Genomic DNA, 27,346 nt, shown 5'->3' with positions numbered 1-27,346 from the left:
TTAAACACAGTTTCTTTGTTGAGATAAACAGGTGAGGGATGCAGAGGGACTCTTATTGCCAGACCAATTTGTTCATTTGAGTGTGTGAACTGCACTGCCAATCCTGGATCAGGCGATTATCCCTTTTGGTGTTGCAGTCCACCAAGTATACAGGGATACTAGTCTGACAACGTCTCATACTCAGTCAACATGGCTGGCATTCTGATCTCTAATTATTAATTTGTTATAGTTTTAGTTCAAGAGGTCCCGCTGGTGCTAAAAAAGTCATCTGGTACGATCATTCAGTATTACTGAATATGAAATCCATACAGAAAGAAAACTGTCAGGACATGATGCAACTTGAGATTGGAAGTCCAAAACACAGTAAAGTCAAGCGCAGAAATGCTTCTAATGTTTGCAGATTACAGAGTATGAATTAATGTCAGTAAAAGTTAGTGGGTATTGTGTTTGGATTACTGGTTTATTACTGACACTGTAGTGCAACATAAAAAGGGTGCTGTCTTTTGAAAATAATCTTATGTCTGACTTCATGGTAGCTCGGGTGGCTAAAGTGTTAAACCAGGTAGGGTCCCATTTGCCCGAGTTTGTGGCAACTCAGAGGGATGTAAACATATGAAATGTGTAGCTAAATTACATACCACCTGTTTTTATGACACCAACATCAACAGTTCAATTACCGTATCCCGGTTATTTCTTTTGTACAGCTTTACCCACGAGGGCAGAGGTGGTGCTGGCAGCTATGTTATCCAATCACAGAGGAAAGACAGAGAAGACTTTGTGTCTAGTTTACTCAATGGAAGATGAGAGTGAAGGGTACGGACATAATTTTTAGCCATTCAGGTAGAACAGTTGATGACTTTAGCCAGATTACAAAGGCTCCCTTCAAATGTTAGCAAAGCTGTCAAGGTTCATGCTTATAAAATTCAGATACCTCTTTGCTCATAGCTTGAGTGATGTCTTTTTTGTGACAGCTGTCCCCAGGCCAGCAGCCAAGATGGGGGCATGTCCATGCCCGGGTAAGTCTGATGCTGTCTTGTTTCCAGTGATCTGGTACATATTTGGTGACCTTAGTTGAGCTGTGCCAAGCCTGGGTATGCAGGGGGTTTACAAATGAAACTGTCGTGCAGTCGCATAGGGCAGGTCATTTTACTGCTCAACATTATACATAGTTTAACTACATATGACCGGATTAGTGCTGCTGTTTTTCCTTTATAAAGCTATCCACGTGTTTTGATTATGTCTCAGAAAGTACATCACTTTATAAGTTCATATATAAGAGCAAGTTCACCCAAGAGTATTACTTGGTGGCAGTGAGCAGTTATGTTTGTAACATACCTCTCAAATCTGGGTAGCACATCTAGTGTCACTTTATTTATCTTGGAGTTACACTCAACATTTTCTGTCATCTGCACATTTAGGGACACAAATAAGAATGCTTCATGTTTTGTGCTGGGATCATCAACAACCCTATTTTCTACTTCAGGTTGGGGTGTTGTGTCAACTGTCTCCATCTTTTCTGATTCAGTGCCATTCTACTGCCTTCCTCCATGGTCATACCTGATGGTTGCAGGTCTTCTTTCAAGCAGTCCATACAGTTTTTGCTGGACGCTCTTGATTAATCTTGCCTTCTACCAGTCTCTCCCAAATCATCTTAACTGGATTGCCCTCTGCTTTCCTGCACATATGCCTGAACCACCATAATCTGTTCTCTGACCTTCTCTGTAATTGGAGCTATTTTGCTTCAGCACTGATGTTCTCATTTCTTCGTCTGTCCCACATTGTGCATCCTACCTCCGGTCTGAGGCACTACCTCTCCATCACCACTTGCTTCCTCAGCTGTTTTGCCTTCACTGTCCAGGTTTCTGCACCATACAGTAGCACTGTTCATATCACTGTTTTGTACAACTTAATTTTCAATCTTTGCCTTTCTTCTGTCATATGCTACTCCTGATGCTCTTGTGCCAGTTGGCTGTAGCTTCTCTGATTCTATCTTTGCCTTCTTCATTTAAACTTCCATTCTATACCACCACCTCTTCCAGATACTTGAATCTGTTAACCTCTTCCACGATTTCCCTCCTGCCTATGTTTTCAGTTTCTTCTGATTTTCCCTTTGTGATGACATGACAACTGTTTTGTCTGTACTTGTTCATTCTATTTCCTTGTCATTTGCTGAAGTTCTTGTTTAGAGTCTGCTTGCAATGTCACATTATCTGCATACAGAAGCTTTGTCAATCTGTCCCCTCTGGCCTGTTTGTAGTCCATCATCTGTATGAATAGCATTGGGTTCAGAGCTGAGCCCTGATGCTTACCTACCCCTCTGTGAATGTGAACACTGTTCATTCTTGTGTGATAGAATTATTGAAGGCTATGGACAATGACTCAATCAATATTTCAGGGACTTCGAACCACTGCATGACTGCCCATATCAACTTTCTTGGCACCTTGTCATATGTTTTTTCCAAATCTAGGAATGCCTATTTGATCTCTTTCCTCATCTCTAGCTTCTTTTCCTGTATATGTCTCACTGAAGACATTGGATCATTTGTGCTGCATTCTGATCATCTCCCATTTTACTTTCTACTACTCTGCATATTTGTTTTAGTCACCCTGTCCAGTACTTTATCGGTTTGTTATACCCCAAAATGACCTGAAAGGTGGCTGCCATGGCTAGCATGATTTTGTTTTACAGTCAATGTTTTTGCCTTCCTCATGTCATTTTAGGGGTACAGAAAGAAATCCCTATTATGAGAGGATCCTTGGCTGTGGTTTTCTCTCTCATTAGTTTACAACAGTACTCTGCTGCCTACTTTACACTGTCAGCATCGATCTTACTTTGCTTCCTTTGATTTTCATTAATGGCCATGTGTGTTATAGCATTTTAAGGAATGTTTGAAAGACAGGCTTGAAAATGTAACCAAATTAATTGTATAATTACCACCTGTCCCCCTCTTTGCGAGGGACGGTCCTTGTTTGGGCAGTTAAGTCCTGCGAAAAAAACTAAAAGATAGCAAATGTCCTGAGATTTTATAACAAATAAACTTCTAAGTTTTTTTAATAACTGCATAAAATAATTAAGTTTGTATCTGAAACACCAAAATGTTATATGAAATAGCAAATGATTAAGGAAGGTATAGTCTCTGAAGATCAGGAACAGTGAGGAGATATGCGGGCATCGCCATTCCTCTTTTGTCCAAAAGTCACCAGTTTGGGGAAGGATTGAGAGGACAGAGTCAAGTCTGAAAGACAAATCGGGGATGTTTCTGAAGATCGGGGACTTATCGTGGCAACAGTTTGGTCTGATGAAGCTGCTGCAGACCTGGAGGAATGTAGTTTGAGGACTGTGTCTTGGTTATATATAAAATGTCCTTCTACAATTAAGTATCTGACCACAGTTGTCAACCCTGCATAAGGGCCAATAAAACTAAAGGACTGGACAACGACAGACTGTTTTGAACCTGAAATGCTACTATAAAGCTGCTCACCAGCTATGTATAACCTCTCCAACTAGCAGAGTGAATACAATCATTTTCACTGCTTCTGACAGCAGTCAAGCTATAGCATTTCCAAACAAAAAACAGGTTACAGTTGCAATGCTGCCAAACAAAGCTGAAATATTTCTGTACAGTACTTCTCCATGTTCATTAAGTGCAGTGCAATACGTCACGGCTTTACTAGATCCCCACCTCAGTGTCACGTCTGCAGCAGCATTGGCGGACCAAACTGTTTTCCTGATAACGGAAAAGTACCCTTGATTGTTAGTGATCTGCTCAAAAGATTAATAACTTGGAGGTCATAATCAATCTCGTACTCCGAGTCTATGAAGTGAAGACCTCAATCATTATGACAAACCCACCCCAGAATACTATAAAGTTGATCTGAAGTAGACCAAATATAAAAATCTGGACATTTTACGAAATTCTGGACAGCTTTATTGAAATGCATGTTTTTGTGATCTTAAATACCTAATGCAACTTGGAAACCATTATTTCACCATATTTGACTTCCTAGACTCTATAAATCCTTTTATGCACATATAGCTTTATAGCTACCATTAACTAACGGGCTGATATGATCAAAAAAAACCTGGATCTACACACATTCTTAAATGAATCCACAGTTTCAAACACTATGTGCTGTATTAAATATTCACTTTTTCAAGCTATGTCGACCAAAGCTCACATGCTTAGTTTTTGATGCATTTATCAGTGTGACACCCCACCACTGGTTCTCATGTACACTGAGAGGATGCCAAGTACACACACACTATTTCCAGATGCAGCTCTCTGCATCAAGTGCAATTTCCCTTAAGAGCATGAAGACCACAGTCAGTCCAGCGTTGGTTTCTCCCTCTTTCTCCAGATCACCAATAAGACTCCCCCACTGGCACAGCTACAGAGTTGAGATCTCAGCTAAGTGGCCAAGCTAAGACCTCCATCACCCTTTCTCTGTCCAACCAGTGCTTCGTGTCCATGCCCAACTAGCTGACATGCATGCTCTTCGAGGTTTGATGTATATACACACACACACAAAAAAGACTGGCACAGGTTTACTAGCTATGCCCCCTTTTGCCCATACTACAAGGTAGTTATCACTGCCACCAGGCAGCTCCTTATCAGCTACTTTAAGGCCATTAACAAAGTGTGTCCAGTCTTATTACAAATGGTAGTTTGACCAAGAGCAAGGCTATCAGGAGTGGCCTACACTGTGTCACCAAATAAATATGCTCCTTATCAGCTACTTTAAGGCCATTAACAAACGGTGTCCAATCTTATTACAAATGGTAGCTTGACCAAGAGCAAGGTTATCAGGAGTGGCCTACACTGTGTCACCAAATAAATATGCAAGTACTCTCAGAACTGAAATATCCCTACACAGATCAGCCACAATGAAAGGTTTAAATATATTTAATAATCAATAAAAAAAGAACAAGACAATACTAAATATATATTTACAGTGACATCAGAGTTCAAAATCACAGAAAATATTTAAGGCTTTGTATTAGTGTAGTACCTCGCAACCAGTTCTGAGCAGAAGTGGGCATGTCCATAATGACTGACAGGGGATCCAAGCATGGAAATGGCCGATGACTGGCAGGTATGTAGATTTTCATGTGACATCATGCATACTTTAGTTGTACCTCTTGCATATTGATGCAGTTGAAAGTTTTTGAGAAACGCACAAGAAGCATTAGTAGTAAGTTTGCAGCAGTTGCACAAGCAATTGCAAAAGACTTGTTTTCATAGCAACATCGCGAATGGGACATCTTACAATTACAGACTGCATTACATACTGACTGCATGACATAATGCAGGATTTCTTTACATTACAGTTTTATATTAAGACGTGATTTTCACTGTTAAGCATAGCCAAATTTTTTCCTCCGAGACATCCCTTTTACTAACATGGCATAGGACGCACACTGTCTTTGTGCTTAATTAACAGTGAAAATCATGTCTTAATAAACTATAAGGTAAAGAAATCCTGTAGTGTGTAATAGTCTGTAATCGGAAGGTTTCCCATTTGCACGAAGTACTACAGTAATGCAAGCAAAAATTCCACTCTCAGTGGCACCACAGCCCTACTTTCATTGTTTACATCTCTAAGATAATTTTTTGCTAATATGAACAGATTTTTACAATATAAGCGACCTATTTAAAAATATGCCTGCATACCACAAATATTCACCCCTCCTTGCAGTTCATTTGCCCAGCAACTTAAAATCTGATGCAGTGTTTCTTAGTACTTGTCTAGCTCAAAACTGGTAACCTATTCATGTTTTACAGCAGCTCTGAAACTACTGAATGCAGCAGTTAAGACATTTGTGTAAAAATACTTCATGACACCTTCAATATGGGAGTAAGCCAGAAGTAAACAAGCAAATATCTAAGGTAAAACCAAACCAGCGCAAGCCAAAACATGCAACACATGTCAACCCTTACACTAGTAATGCAAAAGACTGATGAGGACTTCCATTCCACCCCCCCACTTTTCAAGAAATATAACCGTTAACATTTTCAAAGTCCAAAAGAGAACTTTTGTGGGGAGATCAGAGAAAGCAGATGACTGAAGTGGTAGGCGGTACATACTTACTTTAATGTTTACAGAAAGACAGTGTCCTTATTTGTAAATTAATTCACATTTGCTTACTCTGTCAAAATTCCAAATTAATAGTTCTAACATACTGAAGTGTTCCCGATTCTTTTTGGCGTTATCCCACAGATGGTTGCAATCGATAGAGAATGAAAGCACAAAAGGATATGTTAATACAAGGACCAGTACAAACAGATGGGTAGGCTTTTAGGGTTACCTACAGGGTAACATGAGCAGAGTACAGTACAAGTAATGTTCAAAACAAAAACTGTATGTCAGAACTTCAAGTGGCACTAGAACCTTGCAAGCAGTACTATGAAAATCTGCATAAAGGAAACTGACATTTTATCAAAAAATATTTTGGCTGTACATTAGAAAACACATTTATAAACATGCACATCACTCTTTTCATTTTCACCACTGTAACAATAAAGACTGATGAGGACTTTTGATCCCACCACCACTTCTCAAGAAATATAAGCTGTAACATTTACAAAGTGCAAAAGAGGACTTTTTTTTGGGAGGGGGGGTCACAGAAAGCAGATGAGTGAAGTGGGATGCAGTACATGACTATTTTAATGTTTATAGAAAGACACAGTGCTTATTTGTTGGAATTACACTACTATTACTGATGCAATCATACCTCTCAAATATCCAGCAAGTAAGATGACATTTTTGGAAATGTGTTTTATTGCATTATGTATGCATTTGCAAAACAAGCTTGAATATTTAGCAGTTTAATGGCCCCGTCAGGAAAACACAGGGGGAGGGGGCATGGGTTGGGTGGGACTTGCTATTGCACTTCCTGCGAGGTACTTCACTAATACAAAGCCATATTTAAAACAAAATTGCAGGACAGTCTCAAATAAATGAAGAAAAACATCTAAACTATGCTTCACTATATTCCTGACTACATCTAAGAGACTTACACTGTTCACTAGGAACTTACTTCATCAAAGCAAGGCAGATGTGGTGAGTGGATCTTGATGTTGTCAGGTCCAAGACGGAATACAGACTGCCGTGTCTCACTCTCAAGAGACTTCTTAAATTAATATCTCAAATATTACTGCTAGGATAGCTTGCAGAATGACATTTCTTGTCATCTGACCCTATCCCAGGTAAAACCCGCACTGCTGGAATCTGGCAGTATTTAGCATCTACCTGTGAAAATACATTGACAAGGGCTTTCCTCAGATCTTTGATTTTTCCTGGAAGTCATAAAACAATAAAGCACTTCCAAGATAATACAGAAAGTTCCCTAGTTTTAGACATTGTGTTTCCTTGCTGCCATAAAGTGACTTCATTTCAGCTATTTTTCTGAAATTTACTAGACTGAGGTCAACCTCCTGTATTCCAGTTTCCACTGTTAGAATATATACATTTACACAGTTACAATACTGCATGTACATTTCTGTTCTTTTCCAGTAGGGTACACTGTGGATCCATTTTTAAGCTCAATGCTTTACAAACTATCTTTTCAACACACATATCTGTACAAACCTAGTTTGATATACATATGACATACAGTTCTAAATACATTTGCAACACAAGCATTTCACATGAAGCATGTTGACATTCACAAATGACACAATCATTTGCAAAATTCCAGAGAGCTGTGCTGGCAATATTTCCCTTTGTCACACCTCTACATAAATCATGTTGATATTCACAAATAACATACAATTATTTGCAAAATTCCAGCTAGCTGGGCTGGCAGCATCTCCTTTCGTCACAATAAGCATATTATTTCCCTGTGTTAAACTTTCCAGTTAGTCAAGTTATTTTGCCGACATGTTCTAATTGCAACAGATGTAATCAGTTTACCAATTTTCAGCTCATCTGCATACACACTATAGAACAGCTCAGATGAAAAACACAGATATGAAACATACAGTCTGAACAATTAGGGTCTATATTATATATTCAAACTTTCTAAACTTCGAATCCCATATGTTCGACAACATATGATCGAAGTTTAAAAGTTTGAATATAAAACAAACAAAAAAACTTACCTTAACAGTGCAGGCAGGGTGGCAAGCCCCCCTGCACCTCCCACACCCCCCTACTTAAATGAACCAAATCAGAGATTGTACTTCAGTGCAGAAAAGGGAAGTTCTCCAATTCTGCACTGAACGGCACCATTACGTTTAACCTTCGAACTCTTGAAATGTCGATCATATGGTGTCAACCATATGACATTCGACATTTCAAGCGTTCGAAGTTTTAATAGGAACCCGAACAATTCTGGGCCTAGGACAGAGCCCTGTATAATTTCACTTTTCCAATTGCCATATGATACTTGCCATACCCTATTTGAAAGCCATGCAGCTATCCATTTGATCAAGATTGCATTAATACCTAGTTGTTCTAAACTGCTGATCTATGGTATGTGTATGACCTTGGCAAAAGGCTGAAATGAAGTGTGTGTGTGTTTACACACACACACATTATATATATATATATATATATATATATATATATATATACACACACACACATATATATATATATATATATATATATGTATATATATGTATGCATGTGTATTTATATGTATATATACATATAAATATATATATATACATACATATAAATATACATAGATATGTGTATTTATTTATATATATATATATATATATATATATATATATATATATATAGATATGTGTGTATATATATATATATAAATATATATATATATATACATATATATATATATATATACATATATATATATATATATATATATATATATATATATATATATATATATTATATCCTAGCTCAACGTTTTATTTATAACTGTTATAGAACAGCATGTTAAAAGTAGCTCTACATATATTTTCAACATATGCATACTAATATATTGTTTCAAGTCACAACCTTTTAATTTCTAACAATAATTTATCCAAGATAACCTTCTCCATTATTCTTCCAAAACAAGAAAGTAAACGTATGGGTCTATGAGACTCTGGGTTTGTCTTATTCCACTTTTCATTAAATATGGGTTTAAAAAATGCACGTCTCCAGTCTTGACCTAGTAAATAAAATATATAATGGCACTGTAGGTACATTTAGAACTGTTATTTGCAGGTCATTATTTCCTTACCACACTGTGTGTGATCTCAAATCACAACACCCACAGTCTGCAAACCACTAGTAAATTTAATGGAAAGTTTCACTTAAACTGCTACAAGCAAAACAGCTGCACACTGCCCATCAGCCACATACACTGATATACTGAAGGTCAAAATAATAAAACAAATAGTAATTCTGATCATGTGTATTTCGACCATCTGAATGGGTCCATTTTCTTTGCAGCATTTTGTCTGTGTACCTTTTCTTTACAAGTTTCTAATAAAAAGTAGTTCTAGTGCCTAGCTGGAGTTTTCCAGTAAACAAGTACAAAAACAATTACATACATGCACACAAAAATTAATATGAATCTAATTAAATTGTTTTAAGTTTGTTACATGCCCTGTCAAAGATAAGTTAGAGGAATAACCATCTCACTCACAAAACTTTTTATTCAACTTAGTTTCTCATATCACAAGTAAAATAAAAATTAAATCTGTGAAACCATGCACGTTATTCTAGAAAGACAGCACACAAATGGCAAAAAAGGAAGAACAGCTATCTCATTCAAATGTCACAACACTGTTCGTCACACCAGATATAAAAGAATTAATCTCCCAAAAATTACTACTCTAGAAAGAACAAAGCACACACACACGAGGAACTATCTCACCCAATCTGCATATTTCAGCAGCAGCCAAAAAAAAAAAAAAAATATAGAAATAATGTGTTAAACGGCTACTAAAATATTGTTTCATTAGTGTAAACTATACAATCTCAACAAATACATGTTAAATACACATTAAAAGTATACTTACACAGATATTTAGGATAGTACACCTTGAAACAGTTGATTATAAACCGTACAAAATCCATATCCTAGAGTAAAGGTGGTAGGAGGAAAAGTTAAAAGGATCCAAGAATGCTACATTTCTTATATACAAACTTCAGACTAATGACTGTTCAAAACATAAATGTGTATATCATCACTGCTGTTTCATGTACAAGTTTTCAGTTTATACCTACTAATAACAAGCAATACGAGATATGTTCTTTGCAAGTAGTGTAGTGTGGGTTAAGAAAACAAATTTAAAAAAGACATCCCATATTAACAAATGCAATTATGCTGTACTCCAATAGCTGCTCTCAAACTCTTTTTGTTTATTATTTTTTTTAAGCAATTGAACAGAAAAAAAATGGAAACTGATTTTAAGATCACCATCTGCAAATACAACACAGCAGGAGTTAAGTATACCAAACTCGTGACAGTATTCCTCTGGAAGTCATTCACCCCTGTCAACTATCATACTGACAACACACCCCTAAGAGTCAACCCAGTAGTCAGGGACTTGAGGACACACAGACAGTAATCCAGCTTTTGAACGTCATATGTTTACAGTAGTGAGGAAATCATTCTATGTTGTGCAACTTACAAAAGTATGTTATCTAGGTCCAAGGTCGTCATTGTTCCACAACATTCAGCATTCATCAGACCTGTCATGGAGTACAATGCCCCCTTTGGTATGTATCTAGCCAGGCACACCCAACAGATGGAACATCCACAGTGGTTCTTCACTAAAAGAATAGAGGGTGTGACATGTCCTATGCAGACCACCTCAAAGCCTTGGGCCTGTATTCGGTCTCCTACAGACTGTAGAGGAGAAATCTATGTCTGGCATACACAGCACTATTAAACTCCACCCTGCTGGACCTTGTGCATATCCACAAAACAAACAGTAACAGAATTACCTACTCTAAAGGCTTGAACCTTGCCTGTGACAGAAACCGGGCCTGCTGGAGAGACAGGTATGTATTGTAGAGACTATCCCTTCTCTGAAACAGGCTCCTCATCTATGTGAAGCAGAGTTCCTCCCTAACCCAATTCAAGTGCAACTTGGACAACTGGATGGGAACAGGAAATTTATCCCTGGTTTGGCACCTATGTCTCTAAAGAACACAAGCAGATTATAAATAGTTCATCTCTCAGGCCCTTGCTTGTAAATGTTTCATCTCCCAAGCCCCTGCTTACACTTATTAAGGGTAGCAGAACTTATCAGAGATTTGTGATGCATGGCTAGACTTAAAGGTCCTTGTGGTCATTGACATACTGCACACCTATGAACTTTATTTTCTGAAAAAAAATTATGCAGGAAAAAGACAACTTTATTAAGAATGAAACAAAGTCAACAAAAAGTGCAGTTGGGTACACTTGCTATAAATGTAGATTTCAGGTGTATTCACTGTTATAGTCCTGACTTGTGGAATTTCCCGCCATAGAAGCCCTTGGCTGGCCCAACTACCAGAGTAAGAATGTTCCCTCCTCCTACAACTCATGGGCGCCTTAACCTGACGTCCATACTCTGGGTTATAAGTGGAGTCCACCAACGTTATGACCTGTTATTTTCTTGCCCCTAGGAGTTGAGTCACCCAGTAGGAGCAGAAGGTCAGATGCCTACGGCAAGAGTCAAGAGCAGGAGTCCTAAGTAAACAGGAAATAGTAGAAGCCTACTCTGTAAGCTGGGGGGGGGGGGGAGGGAAAGAGGATTGCAAAAGTGAATACACTTGAACATCTACATTTATGGTAAGTGTACACAGCTGTACTATGTTCTTCATTTTTCATTGCTGCAGTCTTGACTTGTGGGATAATTTCCAAAACTGAAAAGAGGGGAAGGATGGCAAATGAAGGACATGATGTTTTGTGGGGTAACAGAGGCAAACCCTGCCCTGGACTTGGACAGTGGTGTTGTATGGTGAAAGTGTGCACTGAAGACCAATTGGCAGCCTCCAGTAGTCCTTGGTAGGTACACCTTTCAGGAAGGCAGCAAAAGACCTAGTTGCCCTAGTGGAATGGGCCCTTACAACCTCAGGTGTGTTTCTTCCATGATGCTGTAACAAAATGTAATACAGTGAGAAATCCATTTGGAAATGGTCTGCTTGCAGACAGGTTTTCCTTCCAGTGCTGCTAGCAAAGGTTACAAACAGTTGGTCAGACTTCCTGATGGCTTTGTTCTGTCCAGAGAGTAACATAGCTGCCTATGGACATCTAGGAAAAGCGGAATTCTCTCCCCCTGTTTTGCGGGTTTAGAGAGAAGACAGGCAGATGTATTGCTTGATTTAAAAAGGTGTCAATCACCACCTTGGGTGTAAAAGAAGGATTTGTCTTGAGAGAGACACTCTGTCAGGATAGAAGAGGAGAATGTTTCCACTGCCATGAGAGCCTGGAATTCTGAAACTCTCCTAGCTAAAGTGATAGCTAGTAAGAAGGCAGTTTTCCATGTCAGGAATTTTAAATCTGAAGGAGAGGCGGGTTCAAAAGGAGGAAGTGTAAGCCTTTCTAGTACAAAGATTTGGACGCAGAGTGGTTTACAAGGTCTCCTGGGAGATGTGATGTAGATGACCCCTCTAAGGAACTGTTTGACCAGCAGATGAGAAAAGACAGGGGTGTGGGCAGGAGAGCAGGCTGAAGCATGAATCTTTAATGATGAGTAAAGAAAGGCCTCTGTCAAAGAGATTTGCCAGATAGGACAAGATGACAGGAATTTTGAACCTGATGGGGTCCCTATTACTCTATTCACAGCAAATTGAAAAACTGTCCCATTTTCCTGCATACGGTTTCCTGCTGCTAGGCCTTCTGTCTTTCCTTAGGATGTCACACCTGCTTATGTAGGGGGAGATTCCTCCCCCGGGGTTAAGCTGATAGACTGAGGGTTTGCAGGTTGGGGTATAAGATGTGTCCCTTGTTCTGAGTTAGAAGGTCTACACTCTGTGGTAATATCCAAGGATTGATCTGGTTAGGTTAAGAAGAAGGTACCAGTGCTGCCTTGGACACTCTGGAGCTATAAGTATGACCCTTGGAACCTCTTCTCTGATTTTTGGAGAACCCTGGGAAGTAAAGGCATTGGTGGGAAGGTATAAATTTATAGGCCTGAACATGTGAATGAAAAAGCATCTGTTTTTCAAGCTGAAAGAGTCTTGTTCCTGGAATAGAACCATTTCAATTGTGTGTTCTCCCTGGTGGCAAAGAGGTCCATATGTGATGGAACTGCTGCTTGTGGGGGTCTACAGGCTTCTGCTAAGTTTGTCTGCCAGTTGGTTGTGCATGCCCAGGAGGTACTGAGCCAATGGCATGAGCTGTGTTCCACACACCATTGCTAGGCGGCAAACAGGGTAGGAATGGGTTTCCCTTGTTTTGTACCACAACTGTGGTATTGTCTGTATTCAAGACTAGCACCCCTGGTTTCAATTTCTCTCTGAATACTAGTAAAACCCTTTGTGCTGCCACTAGTTCCTTTAGGTTTATGTATTTGTCTTTAATCCTGCGCTCCCACTTTCATTGGGTCTTTACTGGTTGAAGAGTGCTCCTCAAGCTGTCTCTGAGGTGTCTGTGGTGGAGTTTGTTGTAAAACTGAATAGTATGCCTGCGTTTAGAGTGCAGGCCTTAGTCCACCATGCAAATTCAAGTTCGAGGCCAGGTATCAGCCTCATCTTGGTAGATAGTGGCTGCGCATGTTGGCTCCATACATTTTTGAGGTACCATCATGCGTAGCCAGGCCAGGGGAATCAAGAGAATGAAGGAGGCTGTGTAACTTACTGCCTAGAGAAAAACTCTCTGGCTGTAAAAATATTGCTGTCCATAATTTCTCTGAAAGTTATTGATCAGGAAGGATACCTTACCTGGAGGCAAGAAGGCCTTTTGAAGGGAAGAGTCCAGTAGGGCCCCCAAGAACAGTACTCCTGTTGTGAGCAGAGTTTCGGATTCTTGGTGATTTACAGTGAATCCCAGGAAAGTAAATATGGTCTGGGTGAACATCAAGTCTATACTAAGCAATGCCAGGCTTATAGACAGGATGATGCAATCATCCAGATAAGGGTAAATTTGTACGCCTTGTTTTCTGCAGTAGGCAATGAGTGGAGTTAAGCATTTTGTGAATACCCTGAGCACATTAGACAAGTCAAAGGGGCAGAGCAGAAAAATTACAATGTTTTGAACTTGTTCTGATGCTCAAGAATCCTCTGCTTGATTCTTCTACGGGAATATGCAAGTATGCATGATTTCGATCTAGAGTCCCCATGAAAGCCTTTGGGGAAAACATGGGCAAGAATTACTGAAGGGTCAGCATCCTGAATTTGGAAACCCTCAGGAATATGTTGAGGGTAGATAGGTCCAGAATACAACATGATTAGATCCTCTTTTCTTGGGACCAGGAACAGTCTTGAGTAAAATCCCCTTCCTATTTGATGTAGGGGGACTGCTTCCACTGAGCCCTGTATACACAGTGTTTCTATATGTGAAAGAGCCTGGGTTTTTCTGGGATGGTGGTAAATCTGGGAAGCTTGAATGTTTTGGTGGGTGTATGAATTTGAGCTGATATCTCCTGGAAATATTTAGTACCCACTGGTGTGAATTAATGACAGGCCAATTTTCTCTGAATAGTGACAGTCTTCCTCCAAGTCTGAGAGCAGGTTGGGAGTGAGGTGTGCCATGAAAGTCATGACTGCTCTCTACTAGGGACCTGATGGGTGAAAGTCCCTGGTCATATAGAAATACAGTGCCCTTGCTGGAGTCTCTGCTGTTGACACTGGTCCCCCTCCCTGTGGGTCTCTCTTTCATCTGCTTTGGGGTGAGAAAAGAAGGACTAGTGTTCTAGTGGGATCGTTTCTAGTGAAATGTGGGGGCTGCACCTGCAACAAATCTTTGACCGCCTGGATTGACTTAGCTTTGTCCCCCATTTTTTTTTTTTTTTTTTAGCACAGCTTCTGCTTTAGGGCCAAAGAGGATCTCCTTATCCAAGGGAGCATCCAAAAGATCAGATTTAACATGGTCTGGGAGGGGCTTGTTCCCTTAGCCATGCATGCCTCCTAATGACAGATTCAGTGGCTGCGGCCCTGCTGGCAGTCTCCAAAGCATCAAATCCACAGTGTAAGGACTACTTGGTTACTTGTGAAGTGGAGTTGCAAATGTCCAGTAATTCTTTATACAAGCTTTTATTTTCAATGGTCAAAAGCTTTTGTATGCTGGTTCTGGCACCTTTGGGTCCAGGAACAACCTCTGGGCCAGCCGAAGGGTTTTTAAAAAGGGGTGTATGCAAATCCATAACCCTGTAAAATCTGTCAGACTTCCTGGGTGCAGGAGGAAGGGAATCTGGTTTCAAAGAGGATTCCTGGAAAACATCATCAACCACCTGCAAAACTGGAGGAACAGCAAGGGGTTTATGTTCTGGGAGATAGAGAAATTCCCTGACTCTTTTCTTAGACTGGGGATAGTCCTACTCATCCCAATGAAAATGATCCCCCAAGGAGTACAAAGTTTCCCAAAGGAAAAATCCTCAGGAGGGGAAGCAGAATGCAAAGTTTCCTCTAAATCAGACTCCTTCAAAGGATGGCAAAGAGGGATCCTCTTCAAAAACTGAATCCTCTTGATCAGAGTCCTCCACTGACTCAAAAGAATAAATAAGAACCTCTGGGATTGGATCTTTTTTCCTTTTTCCTGAGGTGGGTTCAGGGGAAGGACGTCTGCCCCTAACCAGGGAAATAAAGTCCTCTGCTAATTTAACTAAATCCTGCTGATAGGCCTGAAACTGGGAAAGTACAGTTGTGTACCTACCATAAATGTGGATGTTCGAGTGTATTCACTGTTGCAATCATTACAATTGGGTTATCCTGCTGGCAGGCTACCTGAAGTCAGCCTAAATTCCAAAGTCTAGGTCCAGCGTCGGTTGCTGTCACCTCTTCCCTGACGTCAGTGCGCCAGGGGTATAAAAGATGCAGCCGACACCATTTTTTTCAGTTTTTCTTGTCCCAGATGTCAGGTGCCCCCAAAAGGGTAGGCTAAAAATATGTCCATAAAGCATGCATGCACCAAAGTAAATTATTCCTTCATCTACAAGCAAATACACCACATAGGTTGTATAGAATAGAGAAGTACAGATAAGTTCCAGCAAAGATAAGGGGGATGGTGGGTGGGTAACCTGGACTGCAACAGTGAATACACTCGAACATCTACATTTATGGTAGGTACACAACTGTACTATGTTCATCGTGTTTCACTGTTGCAGTCATTACAATCGGGTTGAATCCCAAAGCTAAGGCTGGGTGGCTGGAGCTAAATAGGATTAGGAGCAGCTATGAGGCCCTGCAGAACTGCAGTGGCAAAGCCTGCCCTAGATTTAGAGTAGAGTGGTAAATGAAAGTGCTTTGTAAAAGTGTGCACTGAACTCCAGGTTGCAGCCTCTAAAATGTCTTTGGTTGGTACTCCTCTGAGGAAGGCTGCTGAAGTGGCTGCTGCTCTGGTTGAATGTGGCCTAATGCCCTTAGGCACTGATTTGCCATGTTGTGAATAACAGAAACAAATGCAGTGGCCTATCCACTTTGAAACAGTCTGCTTTGAGATGGCCTTTCCTTGTGATCCTGCAGCATATGCCACTAGTAATTGCTCAGTCTTTCTGAAAGCTTTGGTTCTGTCCAAGTAGAAGCGCAGCTGTCTGTGTATGTCCAAAGAATGCAGAAGTCTCTCACCCTTATTCTGTGGGTTTGGATAAAAGGTAGGCAAGTGAATAGTTTGGTTAAGGGCCACAGTGGACACAAAATTAGGCATAAATGTCAGGTTTGTCCTCAGAGAAACCCTATCTGGATGGAAAATGATAAAAGGTTCCACAGCCATGAGTGCCTGTAGCTCTGAGACTCGTCTTGCAGAGGTAACTGCTAGGAGCAGAACTGTTTCCCAAGATAAAAATTTAATGTCAGCTGTTGCAGCTGTCTCATAAGGAGGCAGGGTGAGTTTTTCCAAGACATAATTGAGGTCCCATGCAGGTATTGGTAATCTCCTTGGAGGCCTTAAGTTTTTGGCTCCTCTGAGGTACTGCCTTAGTAAAGGACGAGAAAAAATAGGTGGCTCTGTATTGTAATGATCTGAAATGGCAGAGGCATAAATTATAATAGATGAAAAGGATAGGCTATTGTCCAGTATCTCAGTTAAGTATTGCAAAATCTGAGGAATATTTGGTACAATCGTGTCATTTCCTTGTGCCTGGTTCCAAGCACAGAATCTCTTCCATTTTTCTGCATATGATTTTCTGGTACTAGGCCTCCTGGCCTCCAAAATAACATCCACCACTGCCTTAGAGAGAGGGGTGGTTTGAATGACTACATTATCCGCCATGCTGCCAGATTTAAGGTCTTGAGTTGGCTGTGCAGGATCTGATTGTTTTGTTGAGACAGTAAGTCAGGAATTTGAGGTAATGTCCAGGTTGGGCATTGAGACAGGTTCCTTAGGATTGGGTACCAGTGCTGGCGGGGTCAGTCAGGGGCAATCAGTATCATTTTTGGCTTCTCTTGTCTGACCTTTAGGACTACCTTGGGGAGGAGAGGCAGTAGAGGAAAGGCATATACTGTTAGGTTTTTCCAGCTGCAAGACAGAGCATCCACTTTCCATGCTTGCTTGTGATAAGTCCTTGTGCAGAATGTCTGCAGTTGGTAGTTGTGAGGGGAGGCAAATAGATCTATGTCCAGGCATCCCCATTTCCTTGTTATCATGCTGAAGACTTGTGGATCCAATTTCCACTCGTGGGGATCCATGAGATTTCTGCTTAGTTCGTCTGCCAGAGTATTTATCTTTCCTGGCAGGAATTGTGCCTGCAGATGCACTTGGTAAGTCAATGCTGTGTCCCACAAAGTCACGGCTAGTCTGCAAAGGGGATAGGAATGAGTTCCTCCCTGCTTGTTTATGTACCACATGACTGCAGTATTGTCCGTCTTTATCAGTAGTTGTCCCGGATGAAGTTGATCCTTGAAGGCTGTCAGGGCATTCTGAACAGCTAGCATCTCTTTTTGATAGATATGTAGCTGCATTTGGCTTGTAGACCATGTGCCCTGAATACATTATCCTGCCATGTGGGCCCCCCAGGCATAATCTGAGGCATCTGTTGTTAATGTCTGCCTGGCTGTGGGTAAAGTGAATGACTGCCCCTTGTTGTGGTGACAGGCCTTTGCCCACCATCGAAACTTTTAGTTATGTACTTACCATAACTTTAGATGTTTGGGATCCATCTCGCCTACATTCTGTACTGATGGGTTCGGAGCCGATCCTCGGCTCCGACTCGGCATGCTATGCTATAGAGCGAAGTCTCTCATTGGCTGAGCTGTACTATATCCCAGGATGCACCACCGCTACTTCCCCAGATCTTGTTTGTCCGCACTCATGCATACATACATAACTGTTTATATAACATTGCCAGATGTTTCAAGATGAAACAATAGAACTCGGACCGTCCGATCTCTTCTGATCTCCACGGCAGGGGGAAGGAGGGTGGGTTATTAAGAATGTAGGCGAGATGGATCCCAAACATCTAAAGTTATGGTAAGTACATAACTAAAATATGTTATGTGATCCTATCTCGCCTATATTCTGTACTGATGGGACAGCATCCCTAGCACCTGATTCCTGGGTGGCTCACTGGAAAACACTCCTGAGAACTGTGGAACCAAATGAAGCTCGCCCCCGAGATGCCACATCCAATTTGTAGTGGGAGATGAAGGTGTGCGGGGAAGACCACGTAGCCGCAGCACAAATGTCACTAATGGCAAGCTTAGAATGGAATGCTACTGAAGTAGCCATAGCTCTTGTAGAGTGAGCTTTGACAGAGGCTGTAAGCTCTTTATTAGAAGAGGAATAAGCCTGACTAATACAGTCCCTGATCCATTTGGCAATAGTGACCTTTGTGACGGCTTTGCCCAATTTATTATCCGAAAAGGACACAAACAATTGATCTGTTTTCCGTGTTTGTTGGGTCCTGTCTAAATAAAAACGCAATTGCCTGTGAACATCCAATGTGTGGAAGATGTATTCCGCTTTGTTTGAGTACTTTGGGAAGAAAACTGGAAGTTCTAATGACTGTTGCAGGCAAAAACTGGAACAAACTTTAGGGACAAAGGATGGGTTAGGCCTGAGGGATACTCTATCTTTGTGAAAAAACAGATACGGTGGTTTGACAGATGGAGCTTGAAGCTCTGAAACCCTTCTGGCAGAAGTAATCGCAACCAGAAAGGCAGTTTTCCAAGTAAGAAATTTCGAATCACAGGTTGCTGCCGGTTCGAAGGGGGAGGAGGTTAAGGCACGTAATACCACATCGAGATCCCACAGAGGAGCAGGATGAGAAATCGAAGGTCGTAAAAGCGCAGCACCTTTCATGAAGGTTTTACACAATCTGTTGCTCATTAAAGGTGGGTTTATAGATTCAAGAAAATTGGAGATAGCTGCCAATTGGACCTTGATGGTAGAGACTGAAGAACCTTGATTGAATAGGGAAGTTAGAAATTTCAGGACTTCTGTCACCGGAGCAGTGATGGGATCTAGACCCCGGAGTTGAGCCCAAATAGCAAATCGTTTCCATTTGCTAGTATACAATTTCTTGGTGGCAGACTTGTGGGCCGAGGATAAGATATGTATGACTTCCGGGTCTAAAGTATGATTCCTGACTATAGTCGGAAGAGGAGGAGCCAAGCTGTTAACTTCAAAGTGTGAAGGGACTGATGGAGATGTCCCGACTGATGAATTAATAGGTCTGGGATCTGATCCAGGAACCATGGGCCGTCCAGTGCATATTTCCGAATATATGGGAACCATACCTGACGAGGCCAGTAAGGGGCAACTAAAATCATTTTGCTCCCCAAGTGAGACGCCTTTTGGATCACTCTGGGAAGGAGGGGAACTGGAGGGAAGGCGTATAGCAAGCCGGTGGGCCAAGGATGGGCTAATGCGTCCATAGGACTCTCCCCCGGAGCTGGAGTGAGAGAAAAGAACTTTCTGCACTTCGCGTTCAGCAGGGTCGCGAAAAGATCGCAACAAGGAGTTCCCCATCTGCTGAAGATCTGAGTTGTCACTGCATCGTTCAGAGACCACTCGTGAGGAGAGAGAATAGTTCTGCTTAGTCTGTCGGCTATCACGTTGGATTTCCCAGGGATATGAGTCGCTACCAGAGAACGTCTGGTCGCCACTGCCCATTCCCAAACTCTCATGGCCTCTCTGCAAAGGGGGTAGGATCTGGTCCCTCCCTGTTTGTTCAGATACCAAACTACTGACATGTTGTCGGAGTGAATGGCAATTATGCCCTGGGGGAGGTAATCGTGGAGGGCTTGTAGAGACAGAAACACCGCCCTCATTTCTAGAATGTTGATGTGAAGGAGACTTTCGTCGGGATGCCAATTGCCTTGGACTGACCTGCCCAGGTAACCCCCCCCCCCTGTCTGGGAGGCGTCCATCGTCAATGTGGCCATAGGAGGAGTTGGAACAAAGGGTCGTCCCTGATCCAGATTGGAGGGCACCAGCCACCAGCGAAGGTCCCGTTTGCAGGTTTCCGTGATCCGTATGAGGTGACTGAGGGGGAGATCCTGAAAGGACCACTGTGTCGATAGGAGCCACTGGAGAATTCTCATATGCAATCTTGCTAAAGGGACTAGGAGAACAGTGGCCGACATAGAACCTAATAGCTGCAGGACCATCCTGGCTGGAGCTTTGGATCTGAGAAGCAAGGCTCGGACTTGAGCCTGTAAAGTCTGTATCCTTTCTGTAGGAAGATAGACCCGCATTTGGTTTGAGTCTATCTCTACTCCGATGAACCTTATGCGCTGAGATGGCAGCAACACAGACTTTGGCCAATTGAAGGCGATTCCAAGGGAAGTGCCTAGTGATATGGTGGCTTGTAGGTTCTGCAATAGTAGACGCCTGGAGGTGGTAGTTAGGAGCCAGTCGTCCAGATACGGAAACACCTGGAATCCTAGACTCCTCAGGTGAGCAGTCACGACCACCAAACATTTGGTGAACACCCTGGGGGCTGTGGTGAGACCAAAGGGAAGTGCGCAGAACTGAAAATGACTGTCTCCCAGGCTGAAGCGCAAATGTCTCCTGGACGCCTGATCTATCAAAATGTGATAATAGGCGTCCTTGAGATCTATGGAGCACATCCAAACACCTTTTTCCAGCAGTGGGAGAATGGATTGTAAGGTGACCATTCGGAACTTGGACTTTTTGACTGATGGATTTAGGATGCTGAGATCCAAAATGGGCCTCAAGTCCCCGGTCTTTTTTGGCACCAAAAAGAATCTTGAGTAAGTCCCTAATCCGATCTGGTCTGCGGGGACCGGTTGGATGACTCCTTTTTGAAGCAGCTTTGAGATTTCTAAGGCTGCAATTTCCCGTTGACCGGGTGGCGGGTCCCGGATTTTCTTGGACGGCGGTGGAGGGTGTGAAAAAGGGATGGCGTAACCTCCGGCTATGATTCGAAGCACCCATCGGTCCTGAGTGATACCTTCCCAGGCTTTTAGGTGCCTCGGAGACCCCGACTGGCTCCGGAGCTGCACAGTCAGGCAATCCTTCAGGGATTGTGGAAGGCTGAAGAGCCACGAGAGGACTCGCGGTCTTCAGTGTTGCGGGGGCCTCTGCCGCCTCTGGGACGGCGTCTTCCAGAAAAATTTCCCCCTCCTCTGCCTCTAGAAGGGGGATCATCCTGCTGTGAGGGATAAGACTTCTGGGATTTACGGAACCACATTTTCCCTCCTCTTTTAGCCTTGGGGTAAGGCCTAAAGGGAGTGGAAAATCATGCCCCTATGGCAGTCAAAGTCTTACCTTCTTGCTCACAGCGGGTCAATGTGTCCTTTACCTTGGGTCCAAACAAAGAGGACCCATCAAAGGGAGCGTCGGCAAAGGAAGACTTAAAGGCTTCCGCAAAATGACACAGGCAGAGCCAGGCTTGCCTCCGTAGAGCAACACCCGTACCCGCTGCTCTACTCGCCCCCTCGGCTGCATATGAAATGAGCCTCATGGACGAGTTTGATATCAATGACAGCGTAGCCAACTGAGAGCCAACCGTCTGGGCCAGCTGTTCAGGTAGGTTACCCAAGAGGGTATCTGAAAGCTCCTTGATCAGATCCCTCTGAAATCTGGTGAAGTGCGTTAAATAGTTCAGGGACCTTAAGGTAAAGGCCGCTGAACTGAGGGTGCGCTTCCCGTACCGGTCCATGCTCCTAGACTCCTTATTAGGAGGATGGACGGACGTCGAAGCCTCTGCTACATCTTGTTGGGTAGCAGATGCCACCACCAAGGCATCTACAGCCACACCTTTGGTCAGAAACTCCTTCTCTGGCGGTGCTGAAAAGAATTTATTTGGGCGAGCAGGCACCGGTTCCACAGAGTCTGGATGCTCCCACGCCCTTAGACAGATCAAATCTAGCAGCTCGTCGAAGGGCGGAGACACCCAGGAGGCGGAGGGCTGAGCCCCGAAGGCCTTGAGAAACACTGACTCGTCAGCGGAAGGGGGTTTGGATTGCCAGCCGCCTCGTTGTTTGAGGGCTTCCAAGATGTCTGCAAAGGAGACATCATCTGAGGACGACTTAGGGGACCCCTCCGCATCATCAAGATCGGTGTCCGACGTGAGAGACTCATCCTCATCGGGGGAGTCGACGTGCTTCCTCTTGCACAGTCTTTTCCTTGGGGGACCTCCAGGAGGGGGGGGAACCCCACTGGGGGTGACCTCAGGCCCCGGGACTCCTCTGTCTAGCGACAGGGGGACTACAAAAGACCAAGTCTCCGTGTGTAGGGAAGGTGCCGGTGAGACCGTGGAGGTAGCCAAAGAGGATTTGGCCAAAGCACTCCTCATGGCCCTGAAGGCCGGACCGCCAGAGTCCTGGGAAGGTCCAACCCCCGGGGCCACAACAGTAGACGGTACCCCCGCAGCCGACGCACCGAGAGAAAGGCTAGGAACCAAAAACATCGGTCCCGAAGCGTCCCCACCGGGGCCGACCGAGGAGGTCCGTGTACCGAACTCCGACTCGAGAGCCGGGGTTGCAGTAAGGGTCGGAGCCGACCCAAAAACCTCCATCGGCTCCACCAGCACTGGCTCCAACGGTGCCGAGGCTGTTGGAGGAGGAACCTGAACTACAGGGTGGGCCATAGGCTCCGAAGCCGAATGGGCTGGAGCCGAAACTAATTTCTGGAATACAGGAGACTGAAATAGTCTTAGAAGCACCCTGTCGATGTCCGAATCCGACATCTTGGAAGATCAGGAGGAGACCGATCGGGTCCGAGCTGACTTCTCCATCGGCTCCGAAGGACTGGGGGACCGGCTCCGAATGGACTCAACCAATATCGGTTCTGAGGGAGATTCCATAGCAATTTCCCTTGGTGCCGATGAGGGCTTCGGCGCCGAAGGGGAAGTGTCTGAGCCGGTAACCCTCATCGGCTCCAAAATCAGTGGAGCCGATGAAGGTGACCCACCTCTCGAAGCCCCAGCCATCGGCTCCGAAACCAGAGGAGTCGAGGCTGGAGGCATCGAGGCAGACCGTTCCGCCCTCGGCTCCGAAGTCCGTGGAGCCGAAGGAGAAGCCTGCCTAGATTTCTTAGTGGTCGGTTCCGACGGGCTGGTCGGAGCAGACGATTTCTTTTTCTTAGCTGGAGAGGGAGAGGAAGATAAGGCCTCTTCGAAGGAGGGCTTGATAAGCCCTTTTAAGATCAATTTATTCTTCCTCTCTTGGAGGACCCGAGAGGAAAAGGCATGACACACGCTGCAGGACTCCTGAAGGTGTTTGGCGCCTAAGCAGTAAACGCATAAGGTGTGATCATCTGTGATGGACATTTTATAGTTGCATCTCGTGCACTTTTTAAACCCAGAGGGTCTATGCTCCTTAGACATAATTGTATATACTCTGCCAAATTATTAGTCTGAGAAAAAACAGTATATATATATATATATATATATATATATAAACACACAATAATGAAGAACTTTTTTTTTTTTTTTTTTTAAAACAAGAGCGCAAGCCCAACAACTAAAAAGTATAACAAACACCAAAAGAGGGCCAAGAACCCTCTAACTTAAACAGGTACTTGACCTCTGAAACGACAAGAAGACTCAATAAGAACGAGGGGAAGGCCCCTCTAATTTAAACGGAAACCTTTCCCTGTCTAACACAAAATTTTACCACAAATTTCTCACAAAAAACACACGTATACACAACAATAGCCGTTAAAACAGCTTTTGGATAAAGATTTAGGAAATTTCTGACAGAAACTTTCAGGAAAAAACAGCACTTAGCTCAGCCAAGTTCGAGACCAAGTCCTAGCTTGTAAGCGGCAAACAAGATCTGGGGAAGTAGCGGTGGTGCATCCTGGGATATAGTACAGCTCGGCCAATGAGAGACTTCGCTCTATAGCATAGCGTGCCGAGTCGGAGCAGAGGATCGGCTCCGAACCCATCAGTACAGAATGTAGGCGAGATAGGATCACATTTTTCAGGTACCATTGACGTTTCCTCATATGCAGTCTTGCATATGGAATTAGCAGAATGCAGGATGCCATGAAGCCCAAAGCCTGTAGAATTTTTCTTGCAGATAACTGGGCTTTTGTTGCCAACAGTTTGAAGTAAGTAGCCAGTTGCCTTTGTCTGGCGTGAGATAAGCCATCTGGGCAGCTGCATTTAATTTTGCACATAGGAATATTATCTCTTGAGAGGGTACTAGTTTTGATTTATTTTCATTTACTGTGTACCCTAGGCATGTTAGTAATCTTTTTGCAAACGCCAGATGCTGTAATAGAATGTCTTTGTTCTCTGCTTGAATAAGTCAGTCGTCCAAGTAAGGATAGATTTGTATTCCTCTTTGTCAGCAAAATGCAATTACTGGAGCCAGGCATTCTGTGAAGACCCTGGGCACAGTAGATAAGCCAAAGGGCAGTGCAGAGAATTGGTAGTGCATTGAGCCAGCTATGAATCTGAGGTATCTTCTGCATGACTGTCTGATTGGGACATGCAGGTATGCCTCTTTTAGGTCTAAGGTCACAAGCCAAGCCTTCTTGCCCAGCATGGGCAGAAGCTGCTGTACAGTCAACATTTTGAATTTTGGAACATCCAGATATGTGTTTAGAATTGACAGGTCCAGTATTGCTCTCCAGGTTTTGTCCTTTCTGGGCACCAAGAACAGTAGAGTAAAATCCTTGTCCCTGCTCTTGCTCTGGTACTTGCTGAATGGCCCTCATGTCCACGAGGGATGAAACTTGTTTTTGTGCCTCTGCCCATAGATTTTCTGGCAGGTCTGGCAAACCGTGTGCCCTTGGCAGGGTATGAAAGTGAAACTTGTAGCCTTGTGACACTATGTTCAAGACCCATTTGTCCTGGGTTATGTGCCAATTTTGATGAAAAAGTGCTAGTTTTCCCCCTAATGGTGCTGCCATTAGATAAGTGCTTGGCGCAGGTAGAAGGAAGTCATTGGGACTGTTTCCTGTATGGCTGTGATTCGTCTTCTCCGCTTTTGGAGGTAGAAGCACCCCATTGTTTAGACCTGTATGAGCCTTGGGGCTGGGATCCGCCTCTAGGGCATTTGTATCTGCCCCTTTGTGGCCTGTCTGACACTGGAAAGGACCAAATCTTTGTAGGCCAGTGTCTGCTAAATCTAGGAGGCTGTACCTGTAAGAAATCCTTGACTGTTTGCATAGATTTTGCTTTGTCCTCCATTTTCTTCAACACCTCTTCTGCTTTAACACCAACCAAAGCATCATGCCATTTTGAGCATCTGTTTTTTTAGGCATGTAGGCCTGTCCATGTGGCTGTTGTACTTGTTTCTTTGTCTTTAAAGGTGCTTTAGTCTTTGCCTTTGAAGCTGAAGTCGTTTTTGCATATAGTTGTGTAGGCCTGAAAACACTCTCAGAAGCCGATGCCTGCTCAGCGGCTCTGGACTCATCTGAGGGAATGGTTTCTGAGGTTTCAATACCTTGAGTATCCAGCGGCCTAGTCAGCTCCACGTGGGAGTCGGTAGCGGCCTGCGGCTCTAAAGTAGTGGGTGTCAGGGGCTGCGAAAGCGCCTCCCTGAGAACTGGCGACTGGCTTAGAAGAAGCCTCATAGTCAGTTTTGGACCTCGGACGCTTGTTCTTTTCTTTTTCTTTGCGTTTCTTTTGAATTGCGGTAGTCGGATGGCTATCTGACATCATGTAATTAAATCTTCTGCCAAAGTAGTGAAATGCAAAATCGTACTGACGCTTAGTAGTGCGTTGGTTAAATCTAGCACAGAACCGACAATTAGCTACGTCGTGGTCAGGGCCTAGGCAAGGAATACAATAGGAATGAAAGTCCTGATGAGGTATTTGCTTCCCACAAGAAATACAATTATTAACTTTTTCTGACATCGGTCTGGAGCAAGAAAAAAGTTTCCCCAATGGGATACTTAGCTTTTAATGAAGACTTCGGATCTGAAATTCAAACACGAAAATCTCAGGAGTTGGCCGACCGGCACTTGCGAACTGCTTTTGCTTCGGGCACCGCGTTGGCAAGAAAGACTGGAGAAAATGGTGTCGGCTGCATCTTTTATACCCCTGGCGCACTGACGTCAGGGAAGTGGCGACAGCAACCGACGCCAGACCTAGACTTTGGAATTCAGGCCGACTGTGAGTAGCCTGCCAGCAGGATAACCCAATTGTAATGACTGCAACAGTGACACATGATGAACATCTAGGAGGCCTGGAATGGAAAGAAGATGGATTCCTGGGAGCAGCCTTTTGTTTAGGCCTGGGACTTCGGAAGCATGGACTCCCGTATACATCAGAACTTGTAGTGGTAGTGCTCTGGGTGCCAACAGCAGAGGCCTACAAAGTAGTCCCGGACCAGACTGGTAAATGTAAATCGAAGATCGAAGACTTGTGCTGATGTCGAGGGGCCTGACGGCATATCGGACTAAGAATGAGTCTCAATAGAGGCGTTCTCCACCACCTCTGTCTCAGAAAGAGGCTGCAAAAGTGCCTCACCAACTTCTGCAATAACCAGCCTTGGAGGGCTAGCAGATCCCAAATGAGCAGATGGCCTGAATTTGGGCAATTTGCATTTGGGAAAATCAACTTCGGGAAGACTAATGGATGCCATACCACAAGGAAAACCCGAGTACTCGCTAAAATGTCTGCCCTACGCTGAGTAGTCCTAGAAATGAATCAGGTACAAAAACGATAATTAGGGACGTTGTGGTCTGGACCCAAACAGGTAACACAGAAAGAGTGGAAGTCTCAGTGTGGGATTTGCTTACCACAACAGAGACCATTGTTAACTTTCTCTGACATTAGTTAGTAAAAAGGAGATCTCCCCAACGGGGTACTTAGCTTTCTGAAATTTCTCTCTGGTGTGGTCCGACCATTGCACACACTGGATTGTCTGC

General features: G+C 43.3%; 1 protein-coding gene across 1 annotated transcript in view; it reads right to left on the bottom strand.

The window, feature by feature from the left end:
• MOSPD2 (motile sperm domain containing 2) overlaps positions 1 to 27,346 on the bottom strand; it is a 980,078-nt gene that overhangs the window by 734,354 nt on the left and 218,378 nt on the right. The window contains exon 4 of the mRNA XM_044071848.1: positions 9,984 to 10,044. Within this exon, the coding sequence (XP_043927783.1) occupies positions 9,984 to 10,044 (61 nt within the window). The remainder of the gene's footprint in view (positions 1 to 9,983; positions 10,045 to 27,346) is intronic.

Source organism: Protopterus annectens, chromosome 5.part0, assembly GCF_019279795.1.
Source record: "Protopterus annectens isolate FY-2018-M chromosome 5.part0, PAN1.0, whole genome shotgun sequence".
NCBI classification, from domain to species: Eukaryota; Metazoa; Chordata; order Ceratodontiformes; family Protopteridae; genus Protopterus; species Protopterus annectens.
The sequence above is the reverse complement of the archived record's forward strand: the minus strand, read 5'-3'. Positions and strand labels throughout refer to the sequence as shown.